Source organism: Cyprinodon tularosa, unplaced genomic scaffold (genome assembly GCF_016077235.1).
Source record: "Cyprinodon tularosa strain WSP-4 unplaced genomic scaffold, ASM1607723v1 ctg433, whole genome shotgun sequence".
Taxonomy (NCBI): domain Eukaryota; kingdom Metazoa; phylum Chordata; class Actinopteri; order Cyprinodontiformes; family Cyprinodontidae; genus Cyprinodon; species Cyprinodon tularosa.
In genome coordinates, this window is record NW_024039156.1 from 759,425 (window position 1) to 778,439 (window position 19,015).

Sequence of the window (19,015 nt, forward strand, 5' to 3'; positions counted from 1 at the left end):
TAAAAATTTCTGAAAAAGAGATTCTGGAAAACATAAGCGGTGCAAAAGTAAAAGAAGTAAAACGGTTAAAAACAACAAGAAACGGAGAAAGATCTGACAGTTTATCAGTGCTAATTAAATTTGAGGAAGAGCAATTACCAAGCAAAGTATTCATCGGTTACATAAGCTATAATGTCAAAATCTACAATCCTCCACCATTGAGATGTTTCAAATGCCAAAAATTCGGTCACATTGCAGCAGTTTGTAAAGGGAAACAGAGGTGTGGAAGGTGTGCAGGAGAACATGAGTACGGAAAATGTGGAAAAGAAGCTAAAATAAAATGCTGTAATTGTGGTGGAGAACATACTGCTGCCTATCGCGGCTGTGAAGCAAGCAAAAGGTCTGAGGAAATTAAAAAAATGAAATTTGAGCTCGGAATAACCTACGCTGAAGCTGCAAAAAGGATCCCATCTCAGTCAGAAAAACCCAAACCTACAGTTCAACACACGGCAAATTCCAAACCTCTAGAGAATCAAAAAATTGATGAAGACTCACTTATTGTTAAAAAGACAAATTTTGTTCTTTTCATGGTAGAAGTAATTAATTGTACTGCACAGACAACAAAAAAAACGGAAAAAATCAAAATAATAGTGAAGGCTGCAGAAAAATATCTGGACATTAAAGATTTGAACTGGGAGATGGTTGGAAGTATGATGGGAGGACCGATGGGACCATCAGAAACTGGCAGAGTTAAGATGACCTAGAGTAAATTAAAATTATATGGGCAAATGTGATTTAGTATTATGTTGGTTTAAGTTACACAGGTTTTTTTTTTTTTTTTTTTTTTTTTTTTTTTTTTTTTTTTTTTTTTTTTTTTTTTTTTTTTGGGGGGGGGGGGGGGGGGGTGAGTCGTTTTCTGTTTTCTTGCTTTACTCCATATCAGTTGGTGGCGGTAATGCACAATTCACAAGTCTGCCAACCGCCATAAAACCCCATAAGAAGAAGAAGAACTGAGCGTCTTGCTGTACCGGAAACATTATTTTGAAAGCCGCAGACAGCGCCTCGTGCTACCGTGAACTTGACGCTCGGTGGTCTCTGTTCGGGGAGCTTTTTCTCTCCGCGTCGCTGCTTTTAATCGCGGTTCTCATCAGCCCTTCGAGGCCAGGGACGGTTCCGTGGATCTATCCGGAACTCCGGGTCTGCACTGGGGAGCGGCCCGGTGGTTCTGTGTCCGGGCGGGGGCACCTGGAGAGCCCCGGGCCCACAGCGGGAGCAGCCCCCTGATCTGACCCAGAAAGCAGCGCTGACGGCCGGGGGCTGGCTGTCCACCAACAGGACGGTTAGCATCCCGCTGCTGCTGCGAAGCTCGGAGGGAGGCGAGAACCGAGAACATTCCTTTTATCCGCTGTGAGAATATTTCTGCATATCTGGAAGATTTTTGAGTATTTTTCTATACATTTCTTTATTTTTTTTTGTGGGGCGCGGAGGGCCAGCGAGGAGCTAGCTCCTAGCTAGCTGCCCCCGCTAGCCTCATCTGTCCGGAGCAGAGAGAGCGGAGGATCCGGGGCTGCTCAGCCGGTCCCTGGTGCCTGGTTAACGGACCTCTGGGAACCATGGCTGCTAATCTAATCAAGGAAATCGTTAGCAGGAACAAACGGCGGTACCAGGAGGACGGCTTCGACCTGGATCTTACCTGTATCCTTTACCGGTTTAACGTGGGGCCCCAACATCTACAGTGAAACAGGATCCCACAGAAAGATGCCTTAAAATCCTGCTTTTATCTGCTGTCTGTAAAACTGCTGGATTAATGTAGAAAAATGGAAGCTGTATAGATTCGGAAGAAATATGTGATTGTGTTTTTTCTTTAAAGTTCAGAGTTAGGAGTGTGTGTCTGGGTTTATCTCTGATTCTGACAGATTTCACTGGTTGGGGGCGCAGATGGAGCCCATCCTGCTCCATCACTGCAGTTTCCCTTCAGGTCAGGAGATCTGATGACAGGCAGCAGCATCCATGGAGCATCAAATCCAGCTAGAATCAGAAACAGGGATGTTTCAGCTCCAGGTGGAGATGAGGAGACCTTCAGATGGATCCAACCAGGTTACACAGATAATAAACACCCTGGAAGGCTGGGATATTTCCAAGCCAAACGTCTCTTGGATCCTGTTGAGGTTCTGTCTGCAGATGTGGAACATCCTGATGATCCAAGCTGGCTTCCAAGTTCAGTGCACAGCTCAGGTTGTTCAGCTGCAGGATTGTCTGATCTATTGTTGGACTGATGTGATCTGAAGCAGTGAAGGCTTCTTGGAGGCTGAACATCAGAAGGAAGCCGATGGTTTCCGATCAGAGCATCCAAAGGGAAAGTTTTAACAGGTGCATTGAACTCTGACTGAACCCAAACTGATCCAGCTTAGATTTTTTCTCACAGTAGAAACTTTGTTGGTATCAGAGCAGCTGATAAAGAGGAGAGTGAGATGGATCCAAACATTGGATAAAAAGTCTGTTAAATTGAAGCTGTTTTTAGGCACAGGCGTCTCTCACCTGACTTTACATGTGCATTCATACTAAGGATTACAGGCACATATATATAAATAGTTTATAGACACAAGGTCCAGCAGAAATAAGTGAACACTAAGTGTGGTACTAGATCTAGGAAGGGATGCAGGACTTTTACCTTTCACTTCAAACTAAAACTACTCAGAAATACTCAGATTGACATGTTGTGACATCACAGTCGGTATTTCCTGAACCTTCCCATCAGATATCTATCCCAACATCATCGCCATGGGCTTCCCCGCTGAGCGGCTGGAGGGCGTCTACAGAAACAACATAGACGACGTTGTCCGGTGAGTGTCCAGAACGCCGCCTGTAGACGCATCAGGGAACCCAGGCTGAGCGCTTCTGGGTGCGTTTCAGAGCCTGGGTGTAATTTGGCTGGTTTATTTCCTTCCAACTCTATTTCACAGATAAAAACTTGATGTTTGTGTCAATATTCCAGCTTTTCCAGAGTAAACGTTAACCTGCTTGGTTAAACTCATTCACATGTTTGTTTGATCATGTGACGATCATACAATCGATGTCGTCTGTCCAGCCTTCAGGTCTCTGCAGGGAAACTCTTTAGTTGAGCTGCTACAGGCGGGGATCTTTCATCTAACAACTTTTGAATCCACCACAGCAGTATGACAGCTTTGTGTTGGCCAGTACTGCTGTAGACCCGATAGGATATCAGCAGGCCTGCAACATTAACACACCTTGCTGCACAATACATTTCCCCATGATTTATTGTAATAAACGATAATAATGTCATTGTTTTGAAGCCTAAGTGCTCCCCTCTGCAGGCTTCCTCATCCAGACTCGTTAGTAGAAATGGATCCAGATGAGGGAAACAAAGCATGCAATCCTAAACTATTGATCTCATTTAAATGTAATATACCATTCATTTTTATATCACCTCATTCATTGTTGCAAAACTATTATCAGCATCATCATTCCTACTTCTTATTTCTCATTTTGTACAATGAAATAAAAAAGAAAAAAAAAAACAGAACAACAGGAATAAGAACAGTTGATCTATTTACAGCCGGTTTACGTATCATTCCACCAAAGACAGAAAAAATAAGCTGCTGGTAAAATATATAGAATTAAAAAAATTAATAACACTAACAAAAAATGGAAATGATTGCATCGATTTGGAATACATGTATATATTAATAAATAACAGAAGTAAACAGGCCTGATGGAGCCCCTGAGCTAAAATGTTGTTGAGCAACACTTTGAGGCAATAATCACTGAAATCAGGTGTTTTCTGTAACGTTCTGTCAGAATTCTGCTCCTATTGGCAGCTTAGACACTGCTCATGAGCAAGGCACTTTCCTTTGCCTGGGAATGTTTTATAAAAAAAACAATTCAAAATAAATTTTACTAAATTATGTTTTGTAATTTTATTATTTATTATTACTTTTTCACTTTTGTGTTTTTTGAGTTACTAATATGAATTGATTATTTTCTGTAATGGTTAGTAAACCTTCAAACTATATTATTAACCTGTGGCTTTAACAAACCAGTGTTAACATGAGGGATGTCAGACATGCAGATATAATACGGCGGTCATTATTTCCCTCATATGGGACCGATTTCTGATTGCATTATTAGATGTGTAGATGTGTGGAGTGATATTTGTTCTATTATTGTTAAAGGCAAAAATCAAGCTCTGCAAATTCAAAAATGCAAAATTCATGAATATAGGGTAATATAAAAAATAAAATACAACCCAGAAATTAAGTTAAGATGGTTTTGAGAGTAGCTTTGCTGTTTTCTCTGATTTTTTTAATTCAAATATATGTATATATATTCTTTTTTATTTTAATAACTTTGACACTTTTTAAATTTTCAGATTGAGTTTTACGAAGTACATTTTGCTCGTCAGTTTTTATTCTTCTCTTCAAGCTCAGTCCAAACGCTCAGCGCGCCCATTAACAACGTCCTGCAGACCAATAGAAACGCTTCTTCTCTGCCTCCTGCTGAGGAAAGCCATGCGAAGTGAAGGGAATGCGGTCTGGAAAATGCTATTTGAAAAGAATGCAGTTAGTAAAACTCAATCTGAAAAAAAGGAAATGTAAAAGCAAAAATCTAATATGTCAAATCTATATTAAAAAATAAAATTAGCAAAAATAACATGCGGGAAAAAAAATCTGTGAAAACGACAAAGTTACTCTCAAAACATTTTTCTTCTTTTTTTTTTTTATTAAAATGTTTTTTTCATTTCAGGATTGCATTTTTGCACCGACTGGCTGACATACTCATTTATTAACACAATCAGCTGCCATACCTTGGGAGCACAGAAAGCTCAGCATTGCCGCTCCTCTATCTGCTTTCCACGTTTTGTTGTTTATCATTTGTTATCTTTGTGTTATTTTTATCATGTAAAAGGAGAAAAAAAGCAATCAATCGGCACAAAAACAAATCAAATAAGTAAAAATTTCTTAATGAAGTGTATTTACCCTTCATTTGAGCAGGTGAATAAGTCAATTTGTCAATTAAATTAGTATTTCTACTCTTAAAATAAGATTCTAAGATAATATGCACTTGAAATAAGACAATGCAAAAAAAATGTTTATTTTAAATGTAAACTGTCTTTTTCCATTTGCGACATGTCTCACTAACCTCCTCAATTCAAGAAAAACGCACTTATTTTAAGAAAGACTTTTTTAGATAAAAGTTTTTGCAGTGTGCAGGCTCGCCTTTAAAGAGGAAACTGATCCATTATTCTCCTTTTTCTGTTTGTTTCAGGTTCTTGGATTCCAAGCACAAGAATCACTATAAGATTTATAATCTGTAAGTACTGCCCGCCGCCTCCCTCAGTCAACCTTTTATTGCAGAGCCTATATAGGAGAGCGGTTCGAATCCCACCGCCTCCACTTTGGGTTCCTGAGCAAAACCCCTGGTTGCTCGCTGGGCGCCGCTCAATGGCAGCCCACTGCTCCCAGAGGGGAAGGGTTAAATGCAGAGCTACATTTCTCCAATGTAAGAACAATAAAGTTCAATTATCTATTATTATCAACCTAAAACTGATGATACAAACGGATCCTTTGATTTTTGGGCTGTGCTCAGATGAGACTGAGATTAACATTTTCAAAGTGCAGGTGGAAGGCAGCTGAGACTAAATCTGCTCTAAAGCACGTCTGCTTTTATAAAACAGATCTTTTCACACATTTTTCTTTTTAAATAACCAATAAAATCAGCGAATAAGGGTTTCTCTCTTTACTCCCTCCCATGTTTTACTCTGGTTTTAAAGTCTGTCTTTTTCCTCAGGTGTGCAGAGCGGCACTACGACACCTCCAAGTTCAACTGTCGAGGTGAGGCCGTCTCCCCTCCTCTGTCCTTAAAAGGGAGCAGCTTTTCCTACGTTTCCTTCCTGAATATTCCTCCTCTGTTTCAGTGGCTCAGTATCCGTTCGAAGACCACAACCCGCCTCAGCTGGAGCTGATTAAACCCTTCTGCGAGGACCTGGACCAGTGGCTCAGCGAGGACGAGCAGCATGTGGCCGCCATCCACTGCAAGGCAGGGAAAGGTCGCACTGGAGTCATGATTTGTGCCTATTTGCTGCACCGAGGGAAGTTCCAGGAAGCTCAGGAGGCCCTAGACTTCTACGGAGAGGTCCGGACCAGGGACAAGAAGGTCAGTTAAACTTGAAGAGCTGCTGGATGCGTTAGGATGCAGTAGCTTTTGTGTTCTGGCTGAATTCTGGACCCATTTGTTGGGATCTGTGTGTTCAGGGTGTCACCATTCCCAGCCAGCGCCGCTATGTCATCTACTACAACTTCCTGCTCAGGAACCGGCTGCACTACAAACCCGTGGCTCTGCTCTTCCACAAAATGCTCTTTGAGACCGTCCCCATGTTCACAGCCGGGACCTGCAGTAAGTCCTACAATCAGAACCGGGCCACTTCTTTTCAGTTCAGACTGAGATTCATTTCTAAACTTAGAGATTAGTCCAGTTTCCACAGACTTAGACCTGCTTCCAGTTCAGCTCAGGTTCCAGACTGTAAGTGATCCGGATGGTGACGCTCTGCTGTTCTCCTTTCCTCAGACCCGCAGTTCGTGGTCTACCAGCTGAAGGTCAAAATCCACACCTCCAACCCGGCTTACACCCACAGGGAGGACAAGCTGATGGTGTTTGAGTTTCCTCAACCGCTTCCCGTCTGTGGAGACATCAAGGTGGAATTCTTCCACAAGCAGAACAAGATGATGAAGAAGGTGAGGAGAATGTGCTGATGAAGAGGAGGAGGATGCATGTCTGCTTTTCATGCTCCACAGTAGTCATGTTCAGGGCCGAACGTGGTCCAGGTTCATCTTCAATTTGACGATCATTCTGATCATCCGTTTTTTACAGCAGAGGTTCCCAAACGTTTCAGCCACAGGCTGCCCATCCCCTTAAAATACATACCATCATATAATAGTTTATGAATGGCTGACTAATGAAGTGTCATTTATATAACGGTACGTTTATCGATTTCCTGAGATTCTTTGGTCCTCCATGAACCTCAGGAGTCACGTTAGGATTGATCTTTTTTTTCTGTATCTCTGCTTCTGTCTCCTTGAACCCCAGTCGGCCTCAGCAGATGGCCGCTCACACTGAGCCTGGTTCTGCTCGAGGTTTCTTCCTGTTAAAGGGGAGTTTTTCCTCTCCACTGTCGCTACAAGCATGTTTAGTGTGAGGGATTGCCTGACTAGATGCAATCAGCTGGTTTTCCTTAGATAGAAAACTTTGAATCAATCTGACTTGATGATCTGGTTGAACTGGAAAGTGCCTTGAGATGATTTGATGTGAATTGGTGCTATAGAAATAAACTGAATAGAATTGAGGTTATTTCCTATATAAATAACCTATAAAACTATATAATTAACCTGAATTGAACAGAATCTTGACCCCCACCCACTGGGTGTTTAGAGGCCCTGTGGGGGTCTTTCCCCCCACTTTGGGAACTCCAGTTTTAGACCAGTTTACTGAACAAACAACTAATAAGTGCAGCTAAATATAGGAAACAGAAAAGTGATGATAATGATTGATATCAAGTTAGCAGTTAGCCTGTGATTGAACAGACACTCATTAATGCAGAAAAGGTATTTTAAACCATCCTGATGAACCAATTATCATTTTTTTTGTTTTAGGCTGGTACCGATTAGGGGTGTAAATCACACCCATCATGGCGATTCGATTCAGTATCGATTTCCTGACCCAACGATTCGATTATTTTCGATACTCAAGAATACACCACGATACGATTCGATTAATTGATTAATTTCTTTATTTTATTTTTTATTTTTTTTACACCTTACAGGCTAAACAAAGTTTCAAGTTTGAAATAAATCAATGAAAGCTGTAATATCATTATGCATTTTTTTTTAGAAGTAGAAACGTTGCATAAAAAAAAAATACAAAAATACTGCACATAATCAGTGCAATGAGTGCAATGCAACACCTCGGCTCCAGACGTCCCGCCCCCTCCACAGACAAATTGTAGCTGACCGCAGACAGTGCGGCAGACAGGAGGCCGGCTTGTTTTGTTTTTATGACCGAAATTGCGGAAAACAACTCGTGAAGTTTGACCCGCTAGAAGAGCGAAGTGCGTGAAAACGCTGGGACCCTTTTTCCACCTGGATCTCTGCCCTTTTTGGCCCTCATGTCCCTCCGTCGTCGGACTAAACTCGCCCCCACTTCCTCACCGCCTCGACCGTATCTAGACCCACAGTGTGTAGCGCAGACCACGCTGCAATATTGAGCATAATTTAAAAATGTCTGCATCAAGCTCACTGCAACACACTGCTGTAAGAGTATAACCAGGAAGCGAGGTAGGAGGGCAAAATAGGTTTAGCGCCACCGCAGCACGGGAGGGAGAATTACACCCAGGAGCAAATGGATAAAATAGACCGGAGGAAAAAAAAAACATGAATCAATTCTCTTGCGGACGTATCGATGCATTGGATCATTGGCTGTTGGATCGATGCATCGATACAAAACGATTATTATTTACACACCTAGTACTGATTATTCTAACATCAACCCAAATGATCCCCAGTATTTTCTGGCTTTTCTGGGAGGCTTAAAATTTAGCCCAATACGTTCTCTCTTCCTCCACAAGATAAAAATGACACAATGGTGATAAATGTAACACAGGTCTCAATGTAAGCAAAATAAACATTTTAAATATAATAAAAAATCAAAACATTAAAAGGGAAAAGCAGGTGAGGCGGCCCTGATACCTGCATTTGAAGTTTGAAGGATTGAAGTTGAGCTCAGCTGTCCTGGTTGGTTTCTCCCTGTGTTTGGTTCTGAGGGAGCTCCAGAAGCTTGCATTGGATCTTCACCAGAGCTAACTGGTTTCTGACACCTTTCCTTTTAGGAAAAGATGTTCCATTTCTGGATCAACACCTTCTTCATCCCCGGACCGGAGGAGACATCGGACAGAATAGAGAACGGCAGCTCTGGAAGCCTTCGGGATCTCTCACACAGAGCGTTTCAGAACCCGGGAATCCTGATGGGAAGCGAGACCAACGACAGAGACTTCCTGGTTCTGACGCTCAACAAGAACGAGCTGGATAAAGCCAACAAGGATAAAGCCAACAAGAACTTCTCTCCAAACTTTAAGGTAAAGCTGGATCCGTTATTTATTCCCATCCTTTGAAAATTGCTTTTTTTATTCACAAAATAACGGACTCCATGTTGGATCAGTTCTATGGAGTGCAGTTTGTTCCATTATTGTTCAAGCATAAAACGTTTTATAAATGGACCCAAAACAAAAGATTTTTAATCAAAAAAAGGTTTTCAGAGTAACATTGCTTTTTTCCCAGATTTAATTTTTTCATGTTTTAATATAGATTTTATAATTTATAGATTATTTTTTCCAGATTTGTCTTTTACAGATTGTAAATGACCTTCTTTTCACTTCAAGCCCAATAAAAACACGTGCAGTGACCAATAAAACTTTTTTTGCCAACATCCATGCAGACAAATAGAAATGTTTTTTTGCTCTTCATTGCAGAGAGATATGATAAACAAACATTTGAAAACATCAAATTTGTAAAAAAAAAAAAAAAAAAAAAAAAGTGCAAAGGTAAAATAAAAAATAGAAATTTTAAAAGGAAAAAAAAAAAGATTTTATGTCTAACTTTATTTGGAAAATACGTTTTTTGAGTTTTTTTTTGTTTCTGAATTTCATTCTTTTAAAAATTGCATTTACAAAATATGTTCTTTGCTTATGAAGATATCAGAACAAAATTCCCCCCATACTGAATAATCCCAATAATGCTGATTTTTCAGGATTTCGCTCACCGGTCAGTTTTTCTGTGACGCTTCTGGTTTTGCTCCTCAGGTCAAACTATTCTTCACGAAGACGGTGGAGGAAGGAGCCAACTGTGACACCTGCAGCACGTCGGCGTCGGTGACTCCGGACGTCAGTGACAACGAACCGGATCACTACCGCTACTCGGACACTACGGACTCTGACCCTGAGAATGAGACGTTTGAAGACGACCTCCAAAGTCAGATCACTAAAGTCTGACCGTCTCTCTCTCAAACATATATCTATGTATAAGTGTACATAATTCAGAACGGATCTGTGGACTCTGGATTAAAGGAGCTCAGATTATAACCCCAAACATCCTTCATCTACTCGCTGGACAATCATGACGTGACGAGCAGCAGGAGGGGAACTGTGCTGCAGGAGTGGGCGGGGCCTTGAGGGGGACGTTTAAGAAACCGCTAATCTCAGAAACCATAATCCAAACCTTCATTTTATCTCTCCTTCCTCTGGAACAGATTCAGGAACCTTCATCCTGATTCTGGTTCTGTCCAAGTCTGGTTAGGTTCCATTCGTTTGGCTATTTCCAGAATCACATCGGATTATTTCCTGTTTTTTTTTATTTTAAATATATCTTTATAGATATATCTATATTCACCACATTCCTGTCTGCATCAGGTCCAAATCCAAACCGGCAGCATCAGAAGGACCTGATGGCAGGCTTTGACCCAGCCTTCTGCTGGGAAGCTGCAGAAGGTTCTGTTTTAGGATTTAAAGTAAAACCTGGAAGCTCCAGCTTCCATCAGTCACTAAGCTAAACAGCAAACAAGCTCCTCCCATTGCGACCGCTCTGGTTCTGGACTCTTCGGGTCCGGTCCGTCCAGAGAAGCTCCTCTGGTTGTTCGGCAGCTTCATCAATTTGTCGGATCGTATGAGCTATGGAGCTTTCTGGGAACGGAGGCCAGGACTGGGAAGGAACCTGAGGTCTGCAGAACCTTCAGAACCGCTGGTCTGAAACTGTAGCTGGACTGGTTTCTGGTGCTGATCCGGCTTGCAGATGGTTCCGCTCTAGAACTTCCATGTGTGATTCTGGTTCACACATTTGGTCCGGAAATGTTTCCCTCCAGATCTGGATGTTGGTCCGTTAATGGAAGGGTGGAAGTCCGATCACTGGGTGGAGTGTTGGTGTCTGGAAGAACGTGTGCCTGAGGTCCGGTACAGGAAGCTGAGCGGTTATGTCCGGATCCGATGGGTCAAACGTAGAACTGAGGTATTTGGAGCAGTGGCTCAGAATGTTGACTCAGTCAGTCCTCCATCTGCGGCGCCGTTGTTCTCAGACCTGATAGAACCTGGGTCTGCCTGGTTCAGAAATGTCATTGGACCTCTAAGGTTCGGTTTCTGCCTCCGTTCCGGTTCTGAACCAGAAGCTCCATCAGATGTTGTCTTTACGGTTCAGGTTCTGCTGGTTCTTTGTCCTCCGCTCACAGAGTTTCCATTTTTGTTTCTGCTAATGAAGAACAAAGTCTTGGTCCGTTGGCGTTTCTACCAATCAGAACCGTCCCAATTCATGATGTCAGCGCTCCGTTTCATTCGGTTCTGCTGCTCAGCCGATTTTAAATATTCAATCACAGCTGTAGAACAGAGAGGGTGATGGGTTCTGCTCATCGGAACCACCTGATCAGACGGATCCACGCTGTGACTGTATTAGCTGTTGTCAATCGGACCTCTCGACCCGACCCCTTTTATTCTGTCGCTACTCATTTTATAAAGGAAAAAAGCACTGTAAAGTGAATAAACTATTTATAAACAGCTTTGAGTTGTTTCTGTTTGTTCAATAAAGATTCATGACTACAGAACTTTATCCTCTGCGGCATCATGTGGTTCTACTGCCTGGGAGAAGAATGGAACCCAGCAGAACCTGGTTCTACAACTACTGAACAGAACCCTGCAGGTTTTTCTGTTGTTGATCTCAGATAATCCGGCTGTAGACTGTGGACCTAGAGCGAAATCTTAATCCATTAGGGTTAAAAATATTCCAGAATAAAGAGAAGTCAGAATATCTACGTAAACACCTTTTTTTATGGATTTCTTCAAGGGGGGAGCTGGTGTGGAAGAGAATGATGAAACTTGAATTGGTTGGGCTTTGGGAATCTGTGCAGCAGCTGTTCTGTTCCATAGCGGGATTAAATAATCTGCATTTAGGAAGAAGGTCCACAGCAACTCTCACTGTCAGAGAAACCTAAATGATCCAGAACGAAGGACCCGGCGTGGAGGAGGATCTGTCACACGGACGCAACAGCAGCAGCTCCTCTGAGCTCAGAGGCGGAGCAGCGAGTAAAAACCAGGTCACACACTCAGAGCCTCGTGAGCAGAGAACCACAACTGATTCTGTCTTATCTGGTGCTATAAAAAATCAGCAGGCAGAACCAATACTGGAACTGGACCGAGCACGCAGCCATAAACCAGTCTGGAACCAGTTAGCCTTTAGCACCTATTACATTTACTCAGTAACACTTCAGTAACTTTAAAAATATATACTTTTAAGATGTTTTTTATTAAATTGCACCTTTTGGGTTAGTCAAAGTACAAAGTAGAGCTATTCTCCCTAGAATAAAACCTCTATCTAGAACCAAGCAGATTTGAACCAAAATGCACCAAAAGAAGAAAATTGGTTTAGTTAAGGAGGAACTTCTTCTCTATAGCCAAGTTTCATCATTTAATGTTATTTTCAATCTGCCAGTTCTCTTATTTACATTATACCGTATATCAACACTGGAGGTAAACGGGTTAGAATAACTTTAGAAGATCCAAAACCAGTCTATATATTTTTATAATCTTTATTAAAATCACCTTTAATGTATTTGAATTATTCAGTGGCCTATATAAATATCTTGCTTTTCTATAAATATGTTATTTTTAATATTGGAATCATCTATTAAGTAAATATTACAGCTATTTATTTCACTGTAGATTTCACAATACTTTCACATTTCTGTATTTCATGTACATTTTGCCCTCCCTATTTCTCAGACATCACAGTGATTGTGAAAATCATCTATATTTACATTAACTCCTGCAAATTCTGGTTTAAAAAGATTCATGTTTAGTGTTTTATTCAGTGGCGATCTGGATGCTTCTCTGGTTGCACATGTGGAAATGGGCTGATTGGAGTTTCTGGTGCCGATCAGATAGCGACGGCTAATCTGTGGGGATCATTTTGTTCCATTATTGTTGCAAGCTGAAAACAGTTTTTGTACAATGCATTTTGAGAAAAACACCATTCAGAAATGAAACTGAAAACAGAAAATGAAAAAAATTTCACATAAAAAAACTAATTTTATATTTTCAAATTTCATGTTTTTATTTATTTTTTTTTTCATAATGAACTTTAAGAATCAGATTCCTTTCAAATTGTGCTTTACAGATCGCCATCTCTTCACCTTTGGTAGGATAAATGGCTTTGCGGCATGGACACATTTCCATTGGTCTGTGGACGCAAGCAACATTGTACTTTATATATATATATATATATATATATACAGTGAGAAAAATAAGTATTTGATCACCCTGCAAGGTTGCAACTTCTCCCACTTGGAAATCAGGGAGGGGTCATCGTAGTTGCATGTCCACTGTGAGACACATAGTCTTAAAAAAAAAAACATCCAGAAATCACATGCATGATTTTTTTCTCTATTTATTTGTATGACACGGCTGCAAATATGTATTTGAACACCTTAGAATTCATGTTAATATTTGGTACATTTGGTGGCATTTGTTTGCAATTACGGAGGTCAAAAGTTTCCTGTAGTTTTTCACCAGGTTTTCCGACACTGTAGGAGGGATTTTGGCCCACTCCTCCTCACAGATCTTCTCTACGTCAGTCAGGTTTCTGGGCTGTCACTGAGAAAAACAGAGTTAGAGCTCCCTCCAAAGATTCTCTATTGGGTTTAGGTTTAGAGACTGGCTAGGCCACGCCAGAACCTTGATCTGCTTCTTCCAGAGCCGCTCCTTGGTTATCCTGTCTGTGTGCTTTGGATCATTGTGATGCTGGAAGACTCAGCCTCAACCCACCTTCAATGCTCTAACAGAGGGAAGGAGGTTCTCCCCCAAAATCTCGCAATTCATGGCCCTGGTCGCCCTGTCCCGTGTGCAAAAAAAACACCCCCAAAGCATGATGCTACCACCCCTATGCTTTACAGTAGGGATGGTGTTCTTGGGATGATACTCAACATTCCTTCAAACACGGTTAGTGGAATTATAACCAAAAAGTTTGGTCTCATCTGACCTCATGACTTTCTCCCATGACTCCTCTGGATCATTCTAATGGTCATTAGCAAACTTAAGACGGGCCTTGAATGTGCTGGTTTAAGCAGGGGGACCTTCCATACCCTCCATACCATGCATCAAACCATAAGGACTTAGCGTATTACCACAGTGGAACAAAAGATTTTCGGAAAATCAAATTTTAGAAAATAAAATATGAATGAAAAAATAAATTAATTATTCGAATCTGACAAAAACAACAAAGTTACTCTGAGAACCGTATATTCATGAGCCATTTTTAAATTTCTGAATTTCTTTTTTTTTCTTCTTTTTTTTTGCAACTTTCCATTCACAAAACCTGTTTCCTTCCATTCAAATACACTACTCAAAAAAATAAAGGAAAACTTTGTAATCAGGGTATAGCATCAAGTTAATTAAACTTCTGGGATATTGATTTGGTCAGGTATAGGGTGACCATATTTTCACTTGGGAAAACCAGGACACCTTGGATCTTGTTGAACAAGTGAACCGCAGTTTCCAAAGACAGTTTTTTGGAAGACAAATCCTGTCAACTTTCATTTTCAGTATAAGAGGCTAAGTATGAAATGTGATCAGTCGCATTGGAGTAAATGTTGTATGAGGCAGTTTGTTGTTTGTATTTTATTTTGACTTGAACAGTAACGTAAATATTGCTGTGATTACTTTCTGTATATTGTTCAAGATGTTTGTTTAAATTGTTAAAATTTGAATAAATATATTTTGAAAAAAAAATGCTTAACAATTCCTGTAATGAATGAATAGCACAATGAAAGAAATAATGTCTCATCTAAACATCCGTCACTTAACAATAAAAGTTAACAATAACTCTCAACTCCCAATAACAGATGATACTCAGCCTCAGCAATGAACAAAATAATGTCTGTTCTGTAGGCTATTGAAAAAAATAAATTAAAAAATGAGCTAATTAACAAAAAATACCTCTTGTGTAGCAAAAATTATTCAAAATTTACAAAAAACGAGCAAACATATCAATAGACTATCTTTACTTTCAGAGTCCAGGTGGCTTTTCAGATTCCTTGCACCTCCATTGGACACCGAGACATATGTGCACAAGGCCTCCCATTTGTCTCGACCTGGTCTGAAAGCGGGGAAACTCTTTTGTAAATCATCGGTAAACATACATTTGCGCTTTTGCAAGTTGTTGGCGTACTGACAGCCACGCTATCTATCTTCTGATTAAGAACAGGGCTGCCCGCACTGACGCTCAGGGATTACGTCACACGCAGCGTCGTGCGCAATGAACGCGCCTGTAATTTTAATGGTCCAATTAAGGTAATTTAAAAAATCAGGACATTTCCTCACTTTCTAAAAAAAAACCCGGGACGCCCGGGACAGGACGTGAAATACGGATATGTCCCGGGAAATACGGACGTTTGGTCACCCTAGTCAGGTAAGTAGAGGGGGTTGTTAATCAGTTTCAGCTGCTTTGGTGTTAATGAAATTACCAAAACGTGCACCAGAGGGGCAACAAGGAGACAACCATCAAAACAGGAATGGTTTAACAGGTGGAGGCCACATTTTTTCCCCTCCTCATCTTTTCTGACTCTTTTTCACCAGTTTTGCATTTGGCTAGGGTCACTGTCACTACTGTTAGCATGAGGCGCTACCTGGATCCTACAGAGGTTGCACAGGCAGTCCAACTCCTGCAGGATGGCACATCAATACGTGCCATTGCCAGAAGGTTTGCTGTATCTCCCAGCACAATCACAGGCACAGGGCTGTAGAAGGTCTACAACCCATCAGCAGGACCGGTATCTGCTCCTTTGTGCAAAGAGGAGCAGGAGGAGCACTGCCAGAGCCCTACAGAATGACCTCCAGCAGGCCTCTGGTGTAAATGTCTCTGACCAAACAATCAGAAACAGACTTCACAAGGGTGGCCTGACCTCTAGTGGCCCCTGTGCTCACTGCCCGGCCCCGTGGAGGTGGATTGGCATTTGCCACAGAACACCAGAATTGGCAAGTCTGCCACTGGCGCCCTGTGCTTTTCACAGATGAGAGCAGGTTCACCCTGAGCACATGTGACAGACGTAAAAGGGTCTGGAGAAGCCGTGGAGAATGTTATGCTGCCTTTAACATCGTTCAGCATGAATGGTTTGGTGGTGGGTCAGTGATGGTCTGGGGAGGCTTATCCATGGAGGGACGCACAGACCTATAAAGGCTAGACAACGGCACCCTGACTGCCATTAGGTATCGGGATGAAATCCTTGCACCCATTGTCAGACCCTATGCTGGTGCAGGGGGTCCTGGGTTCCTCCTGGTGCATGACAATGCCCGGCCTCATGTGGTGAGAATATGCAGGCAGTTCCTGGAGGATGAAGGAATTGATACCATTGATTGGCCCCCCCCACGCTCGCCTGACCTAAATCCAATAGAGCACCTCTGGGACATTATGTTTCCATCCATCTGACGCCGCCAGGTTGCTCCTCAGACTGTCCAGGAGCTCAGTGATGCCCTGGTCCAGATCTGGGAGGAGATACCCCAGGACGCCATCCGTCGTCTCATTAGGAGCGTGCCCCGACGTTGTCAGGCATGCATACACACACGTGGGGGCCACAAATTACTGAATACCATTTTGAGTTGCTGCAATGAAATTTCAGCTAAATGGACTATAGCCTGCTGCATCATTTTTTCACTGTAATTTTTGGGGTATCTTCGAATTCAGCCCTCTGTAGGTTGATAATTTTCATTTCCATCAAATGATGTGGCATCCTTTGTTCCTAACACATCACCCAGTGCATATCAGTATAAATAAACAGCATTTTTCCCCCATTGAGATCTGATGTGTTTTCAAAGGGATCCTTTAATTTTTTTTGAGCAGTGTATAATTTATCTAAATTTACTCCATAGGACTAAAGTTGAGAACGATTTTTGGGTACTCTAGAAAAAAACACAGTTGGGTGTAGGAACCTAAACCCAGATGTAAATTTAATTACAGACATTAGAAAGTAGAGCTGCAGCAATGATGCTTGATCCATTGAAGATAGATAGATAGATAGATAGATAGATAGATAGATAGATAGATAGATAGATAGATAGATAGATAGATAGATAGATAGATAGATAGATAGATAGATAGATAGATAGATAGATAGATTTACTTTATTTATCCCAAGCTGGGAAATTGCAGTGTAGCAGCAGCTTTACACATAGTGACAGTCACAACACAATAAGATAAAGAAAAAGTAAAAAATCACATAACATCCACACGTATTTACATTATAAAAGTGCAGTGAACAGTCCTAAGGTACAGTGAACAGATTATAAATAATGTATTAAAAACATGAAGTGCAGTACAGTACAGTGCTGGTTACTATATGCTGAAACAAGAGGTTATTTTTTATTGTACAATGTGATGGCATACGGCAGGAAAGATTTCCTGTATCTGTCCCTTCGACAGCGGAGCTGGAGCAGCCTGTGAGAAAAGGTGCTCCGCTGTCTGACCACTGTGTGGTGGAGAGGGTGCTGATAATGGTCAATGATGGATAAGAGTTTATTCAGCGTTCTCCTCTCCACCACAGTCTCAAAAGACTCCAGCCTGAGTCCAAGTACAGAACCAGCCCTCCTGATGATTTTATCAAGTCTGTTGGTGTCGCTGGCTCTAATACTGCTGCCCCAACACACAGCAGCAAAGAAAATGGTGCTGGCAACAACAGACTGGTAAAAGATCTCCAACATCTTGCTGCACACATTGAAGGATCTCAGCTTCCTCAAGAAATAGAGTCTGCTCATCCCCTTCTTGTACACAGCCTCAGAGTTAGACCTCCAGTCCAGTCTATTGTCAATTATCACTCCCAAGTATCTATAGTTCTCCACCACCTCCCCCCTAATCCGTAGTGGCTGTGAAGACCTCTTCTCTCTCCTGAAGTCAATCACCATCTCTCTGGTCTTGTTGACATTCAGCCTCAGGTGGTTCTGTTCGGACCACTCCACAAAGTTGTCCACCAGTGTTCTGTACTCCCCCTCCTCTCCCTCTCTTATACACCCTACAACAGCTGAGTCATCAGAAAACTTCTGCAGATGACATGACTAAGAGTTGTACTGAAAGTCAATGGTGTATACGGTGAAGAGGAAGGGAGAGAGCACAGTTCCCTGTGGAGCTGCTGTATCACTGACCACCACATCAGACAGGACACTGCCCAGACGGACAAACTGTGGCCTGCCTGTCAAGTAGTCAGTAATCCAGGAGATCCTTGTGTCGTCGACACCCATCACCCGCAGCTTCTCACCCAGCAGCAGAGGCTGAATGGTGTTGAAAGCACTGGAGAAATCAAAGAAAGTGATCCTCACAGTGCCTCCTCCACCATCCAGATGCAACTGGGCTCGTTGCAGCAAGTAAATGACAGCATCGTCGACTCCTAAGTGGGACCGGTAGGCAAACTGCAAAGGGTCCAGAAACGTCCTCACCTCTCCAGGACCTTCATCACATGCGATGTGAGAGCGACCGGTCTGTAGTCTGCTGGGTCGGATGGCCTCGGCTTCTTGGGGACAGGAACCAAGCACGACGTCTTCCACAGCAACAGGACTTTCTCCTGACTCAGGCTGAGGTTGTAGAGATATCCTAATACAGGAGACAGCTGGCTGGCGCAGGTCTTCAGTATCCTGGGTGTGATGCCATAAGGGCCTGCAGCCTTGCGCTGATGTAGTCTTTCCAGCTGCCTCTTAACCTGGCCTGTAGTCACACGGGGGCATCAACTCCTTACTTTTGCTTCTATAGAATGTACCCCAGAATCAGTGAGTTTCTTTCTTCATGTTCTCCACCTTCTCCATCCCCAAGTGACCATTCACACAGACTGGTTCTGCTGGGCAGTTTTCACTGCATCTATGGTCTTTCAAGGGACACACCTTCCTACTGGGCGATGACTCATATGAGTCATTCTCAGGTTATGTCAGTATTTGTGGTTTTAAGGTGAGCAGGTC

General features: G+C 42.0%; 1 protein-coding gene across 1 annotated transcript; it reads left to right on the forward strand.

Annotated features, from left to right (window-relative positions):
- Nucleotides 1-1,043: 1,043 nt before the first annotated feature.
- On the forward strand, nucleotides 1,044-11,586 carry ptenb (phosphatase and tensin homolog B). Its single transcript, XM_038299704.1, has 9 exons — nucleotides 1,044-1,674; nucleotides 2,738-2,822; nucleotides 5,266-5,310; nucleotides 5,788-5,831; nucleotides 5,915-6,153; nucleotides 6,252-6,393; nucleotides 6,565-6,731; nucleotides 8,879-9,124; nucleotides 9,848-11,586. Exons 1-9 carry the CDS (start codon nucleotides 1,593-1,595, stop codon nucleotides 10,034-10,036), a joined length of 1,239 nt encoding a protein of 412 aa, XP_038155632.1. The 5' UTR covers nucleotides 1,044-1,592; the 3' UTR covers nucleotides 10,037-11,586.
- Nucleotides 11,587-19,015: the final 7,429 nt, after the last annotated feature.